Below are 6,803 nucleotides of genomic sequence, written 5' to 3'. Positions count from 1 at the left end.
TTGAATCAGCAGAACAATTTTGCTTAAATGTAGAAGAAACTTGACCCGACCCGCAACCCAATTGACCCAAACCCCTTTTTAATCCTCTTAAAATTACCCATTTGACCCACAACCCGTTTGACCCGATTGGACATAATACGTTAAATATTGTAATACATTCACTGTTACACATTTTGTAGACACTCCAGTTGTATTTAAAAAAAAAAACAATTACAGTAGAAATTATAAAGCACAATTTTAAAAGAGTATGTATAGAGCGTATATCAATGAGTTTGTAATAATCATTAGTGGACATAAAAATTAAGGGAAATGTTAACAAATACCCTAAGAGTATTAGTTTAAGAATTTTTAGAAAAATTTTATTGGGAGAATGGTAAAACAATGAATGTTGTTGACTACTTTTTATATTTCCTATAGGCGTCAACGGATAAAGTCTCTAATAGTTGAAGAATAAAAGAATTGGAGTTTAATTCCAGCCTACACAAAAAACTAATTAGTATCTTAGTTTAATGATAAAAAATTATCATCAAAAGTGAACGTTATAAATTAAAACTTTCTCAAAAATAATTCCTATTATGATTTATTAATAATTACTTTAACAACATTCCTTAACGTGACCCAAAAACTAATATCGGGCTTAAATACACTATGCCTCTAAAGCCCAAAAAAACAGAGAGTACATATTATGAGATATCTTTGATTTCATTGGGATGCAAAAAGGATGGGCATTGGTCCTCAATCCAGACAAGACAACACCACCCTCCCGATGCATGGCAAATTTGGCCAATTCTGTAGCCACAGCATTTTACAAGCTTTGGCCACTTAAAAGGAATAGAGAAAAAAAATACAATTCAGGGCTCATTCCGGATGAGGGAATAAAATAGAATAGAAATGAATGAAAAGAATAATTTTATAATATTCTTCTCTTCCCTTATTTGAGAGTTTTAATAAAAGAAATGAAAAACTCATCTTCTTGTTTTTGAGAGTTTAAGTGGGAGGGAATGAAATAGGTAGGAGGAAACACTTATTTCTTTCTATTCCCTTAAAACTTCAAATTTTCATTCCTCCCGAAATTAGAAGGAATGGGAGGGAATGAAATTAGATTTAATGATTTTTTTACTAAAACTCCCAAAATACCCTTATATATTCAACTATTTATTTTAAAATAGGAATCTAATAGTAATATTATTATAAAATGATTTCATTTCATTCTCTTTATATTGCTTCCAAACAAGATTATTTACATTCCACTTCTTTATTTTAAAACATCTCATCAAGATTATTCCATTTCATTTCTTTCTTTTCCGTTCACGTATAGTCAATCCATAGCCTCAGTCTCCACTCCCTTCAGGTCTTCCAACAGCAAACCATTTTCACTTATCAGAAGGACGCACAGACTCGATCATCACATTTCCACACACCATTTCATCATTAACTAGCTTAGCTATATCTTTCAGACATTTCCACAAACACCTGCCTTGCACTGCACAATCAACATTGATGTCACATTCACATATACCGCCAGAGCTAATCACCAATATACTGTCCCATTTACCAGTCAAGTCTCTCGCACGTTTCCTCTGCGTTTCAAGGCAATGGTACGACCTCATCAGCGACTCGGGTTTCATCAAGAAGCACCTCAATCGCTCCGTCGAGACCAACAGAGACCGCACCATCATCCTCCTTGAACACGACGGCTCACATTGCGGAAATGGCTTCTCCTTCGATTTCGACGACGACGAAGATCAGTTCTGCAACGCCGTGAAAATGTACCCGCCTTTACAACACTGCGACATCTTGGACTGTTGCGACGGCTTGGTTTGCCTTCTTAAGGGGCGCGAAGAGGTCGTGATTTGGAACCCATTGCTAAGGAAGTACAGGAAATTGCCGAGCGAAAAACCTAAAGGTGTTACGGATTTTTGGTTTTCCCAATTTGCATTCTGTCACGATCACCAGAACGATGACTATAAGGTGTTGAGGCTTTTTCAATACAATGACTTGCCTATAGAAATCAAGGTATATAGTCTTAAATCACAGCGTTGGAAAAAAGTTGAAGAACAATGGCCAAACAAGGAGATATGTCATTGGGAGTCGGCGTCTTTTAATGGAGTTGTGCATTGGTTAGTTTCTGATTTTGGCGTGCTGGATAAGGAGTCGCTTCTTGCTTTTGACCTTGCCTCTGAGAAATTCAAGCTCTATACGACGCCGGTTTCACCAGATTTTGATCAGGAAACTCGCTTGGAAGCGTTGGGAGGATACCTCTGTTTTGTTGTGAATGTTTACGGAGAGTATAATGATGTTTGGGTTATGAAAGAATATGGGGTTGAGAGTTCTTGGACTCAGATTTATAAAATTGAGAAAGTTGCAGTGCCTTGGGATTTTGAGTATTACAAGCCTCTTATGTTTTCCAAGAATGGCAAGAAGGTTCTGTTGGAGGAGCACTGGAATAGCAATCCATTTCCTATTGAGTATGACGTAGAAAAGATACATAGCAAGAATCTTATTTGGTATGACATAGAAAAGAAACAAGGCAAGAGGGTTCAGAATTGGAGTTTTCCTGATGCATTTAGGACGGCAACTTGTATTGGGAGCCTTCTTCTCCTCGATGGTGATAATGTGATTGATCCTTGGCAGAGGTAAAATAAATGGAGTTTAATGAAATTGATTTTGTTTGTTGATGTCATAATTTTAGATTGCATAACTATTTTGAAGACCAATCTACGGTTCTCGTTGAAAGTGTTAGTTAAGTTGTGAATGATGGCAAGAATTTTGTGAATTTTCTTGTATAACTTTAGATTGTTGTTTGAGTGGTATGCATTATATTTTGAAGACCAATCTACGGTTCTCGTCAAAACTTTCTTTTCTAAAATCAATCTTTGATCATGTAATATTGTAGAAGAATTTTGTGTAGACATCCTATTTGTTTTAATAAAATTTTGTTACTTATGAAAGAAAATTTTCATGTAGGGGCTCGGTTTCTAACACATGTTGGTCTTTATTTCTGTCAGGAATGCTAGTCCATCAGAGGGTCTTAATCTGTTGCTGAAAGCAGTGGATGAATTAGAAAATGAAATGCTAGAATGATAAAGAGGTGATTGTGGAATCAACTTTATCTTTCAAAAGTAATATTTAATATTGAGATTGTTGTGTTTATTAGTAGTTGTTTTTTGTTATGTATAAAAGAAGCTGGATTATTCACATCGGCTTAATAATTTAGCTGTTCTCTCATCTTGTCAATTTTGTTATAGAAACTTATGAACTAAATAGTCCCATATTGTTGAATATATAATATGAGAAAGTTTATTCATGGAAGAATATAGTTGATTGCATACCTCTCTTGACCTGAGTAGGCATATTATGCCTAAATGTTTGGTGAAAATACTATTTAAATTATATTAATTGTTTTGCCAGTTACTAAGCAACTTTAGTGGCACATGCAGACTTAGATTTCTCAAAATTTGGTTACTTAAAAAAAAAAAAGAAAAAAAAAAAAAAAAAGATTTCTCAAAATTTGGTGTTGATATTTAGTTTGATTTACGGAGTAAGTACTAATTGTATTTAGGAAACAACTTTTAGGCCTTCTCTTTTTTGGAGATGAGTTTGTAGCCTCTGCCTTGAGATTTATGTTTGGTTTGCTTTCTTAAAATCTTAGTGTATCTGTTTTCTAAACTAGGGGATGTGAATGACTTTTAAGGATTCAAGGTTCTGTCAACTAAATGAATGTATAAGTGTCTATCCATGGTTTTGATTGGGGCCAAATTAGGTCTTTCATTGCCTTTCTTCTGGCAAACTATCGGTGTGTGTGTATATATATATATACACGCACTGCCATTAGTCTGTTAGTGACATTTCTAGTGGAGAGATAGCCCAGAAAGCTGCTTGAGAAGTACAGAGGAGAGGTCAAGAGGAAAAAGCATTTTATTTAAGAGAATTTTTCACCTGGAAAATTAAATGCTCCGCTGAACTGTTACCCTGAACTGTTCACTTTTTGATAAGTTACACTGAACTGTTCATAAACGGCATGAAATTTGAAGCATTGGTATCATTATTAATGTTTATTATCAATTGGATAATAAGTGGAGCATAGATTAGCTTACCGTGGCTTGGGTTTGGAGTGATAAGATTGAGAGCTCTAGGTTCTTTGGTTTTGAGGAGGTTCTGCCTTTGCCTCTGCTCTGGTGCTTCTTTTAGCTGAAAATGACAACCACAACCAAACAAGAAAATGAGTCAGTCAGTTTCAGTGGAAAATTAAATCACTTATTATAAGTCTAGCATTAAAAGTAATAAAAAATAAAAAAGTGATTGAATTCTATGTAATTATTTAATTAACCCCTTGCATCCACCAGAGTCATGTCATTGACTATGTGGGGGCTGTTTTTTAGGTCATTGTGGGAGAAGTTGAGCAAGATTGATGAGGTTGAGAGTTACTTTCCGAAAAGTTGTGTGTGACATATTTGAGTATCTTATAGATTAATAATTTAAGGGTTACCCTTTATCTTTACTCATCCAAATAAAGGGTAAGTTCTGAGATGGATACATAAAGTTATGAAGTTCCTAGCTATTTACAACTTTTTTCTTGTGACATCGAAATAATTGTTTTACAAGGAAGTCTGCAGAGAATTTATCTTCTTAGATCATATTCATAGATACTTTTGTTGTGTTTGGTTGATGGTGTTAGATTGGCTCCTTAAGGTTAAGTATGTAATGGACTTGATCAGTATGTTATGGGTTGCTATTGCCTCTGGCATGTAAGCTTCTTGTGCCTGAATGGGATGATTTGAAAACCTTCAGTTTATCTTATGTTGGCCAGAAGAATTTTTGAAGAATGACTGAAGAACTTTTCATTTTCTATTTAACTTTTGGAAAGTTTGAGGACTTTCTTATAAATGAAAATATTTGCTCAAGGTGGTGCCTTAGGCCAATGGCCTTTGGACCAGTGGCATCTCTTCTAAGAATGGGAGTGGTGGGTTATGTCATTGGTCTGCATCCCATATATGTATGAGTTGCTTACCTAATCAAAACTATTAAAAGTGGTGTTTTAGATAATTGCTTCTTAGCTTGTCTTTGTCCTTTAAAGGTCGTGTCTTATTTTGCCAACTTTGATTTTGCTGGTCTCTAAATAATTAAATTTAGTGATATTTCTGATAATATTTCTTGAGTAATATCATGGCAATTAGTTGGCCTAAGTCATTATAATGGTGCTGACTTATGGTCATGGAAAATAACCTGCAATAAAATTAGTGCTTTGGGAAATTTATATTAAGCCTTTTTAGATAATTTGGGAGAATTTATTGAAGAGAATGTAACATAGTATTTCTGGTACTTTGCATTCAATGCATAAAGCTTCTTTAATTAATTCTTGTGTATATTTATCATTGGGGTTATGAGCTTTTGTATATACTTTGTTCTTTTATGAGATTTTGTATGTACTTTGTTCTTTTATGAGCTCTTGATTATATATTTTTTGTATGCATATGAGGAGCCTTGAAACTAACAATAGAAAGTGTGTTAACAATTTTATAAACTTATCAGCTTGAAAAATTACGAGAAAGCTATTGATGTCTATTGTTGCATTTTTTACTATTTTTCCTTTTTTGTTGTAGCATGGGTCTTATGCTTCAATGGGTGGATGTTCATTAATTTTAATTTTTTTAGTTGGTGTTTCTGTCTCATGCTAATATCTCTCATATTTTTACAGCATACTGGATGCAACATTTGGTTTTATAAGAAAATTGTTAGAGAGTACTCTGGTGGAAGAATTTCAATGACTATCAATTGTTCACATGGCATGTATCTACAGGTCTCTGGAGTTTGCAATTCACTAACACCAAATCTGATTCGTAATCATCTCATGGAGTTATTGATTACAACTCCAAGGTGAGGTTATTGGTTGGTATTGGAACCATTGCTGATTTTTTTTAATAGATAAACCATAGCTGGCTAAGTTCAATATTTCATGCTTTTACAACTCTTTGGCTTTTCCATCTTCAGAAGGGTTCAAATTTGATTTTAATGATGCTTGATAAATGGATAATGATTGTGCTCTGTACTGTTAGGAATCAATTTGGATAGGAGTAGGTCTTTGTGTAGAGGCTCAAGTTGCTGATGTAATAACTGACATATCTGCATAGTGTGAGCAGGCTTTCACTAATGCTCTATTGAAGATTTTTCATTTTTACATGAGCTAAATTTTTTGAATTTTCATTTTTACACAAGCTAAATTTTATGTTGAGAAATGTCAGTAAATTTCTTTCAAATAGACATGGTTAGCATTCGCATCAGTCCCTTTAAAATTTTCTGTCTTTTTTACACTAAAAACTTACTTTTTTTATTTTACACAATCACTTTTCAAAAACACCTACATCATATTATTTATCCTAAAAATTTATTTCAATATAATATTCATTTTTCATCAATTTTATTACTCTTTCAACCTTTTCTCTCCACCTCTCTCTCACAGCTACTACCACTGGCCACTGCCACAACCACCACCACCACTACAACCACCACAAGACAAATAATACCATATCAGACATGTTGAAGCAGACCCCAAATCATGACTTACACCCACAGCGACACAAACAACAAATCCAAGGAAATCTCAAAACAAATCCACCAAACCCATCTAAATTTCCGATTCACAAAACCCAAATACATTTGAAATCAAAATTCAAACCAATCACATGCAAGCAACATCAAATCTTAACAACCAAATCTAAATCCCCAAACCCACAGGTTAAACGAATAGAATATAAACTCCCAAACCCTTAGATCAAATAAAGAGAAAATAGAAGAATGTCAAT

General features: G+C 34.0%; 1 protein-coding gene across 2 annotated transcripts; it reads left to right on the top strand.

Annotated features, from left to right (window-relative positions):
- Positions 1–1,252: 1,252 nt before the first annotated feature.
- On the top strand, positions 1,253–6,189 carry LOC115991983 (F-box protein CPR1-like). 2 transcript variants are annotated; one of them, XM_031116002.1, is made up of 3 exons: positions 1,253–2,636; positions 3,009–3,091; positions 5,801–6,189. In XM_031116002.1, exons 1-2 carry the CDS (start codon positions 1,501–1,503, stop codon positions 3,082–3,084), a joined length of 1,212 nt encoding a protein of 403 aa, XP_030971862.1. In that variant the 5' UTR covers positions 1,253–1,500; the 3' UTR covers positions 3,085–3,091; positions 5,801–6,189. The 2 variants fall into 2 exon arrangements, with proteins under 2 accessions (XP_030971862.1, XP_030971863.1); XM_031116003.1 differs by having other exon boundaries at positions 5,699–6,189.
- The last annotated feature ends 614 nt before the right edge of the window (positions 6,190–6,803 follow it).

The sequence above is a fragment of the Quercus lobata genome, chromosome 5 (assembly GCF_001633185.2).
Source record: "Quercus lobata isolate SW786 chromosome 5, ValleyOak3.0 Primary Assembly, whole genome shotgun sequence".
Classification (NCBI taxonomy): Eukaryota; Viridiplantae; Streptophyta; class Magnoliopsida; order Fagales; family Fagaceae; genus Quercus; species Quercus lobata.
The sequence above is the reverse complement of the archived record's forward strand: the minus strand, read 5'-3'. Positions and strand labels throughout refer to the sequence as shown.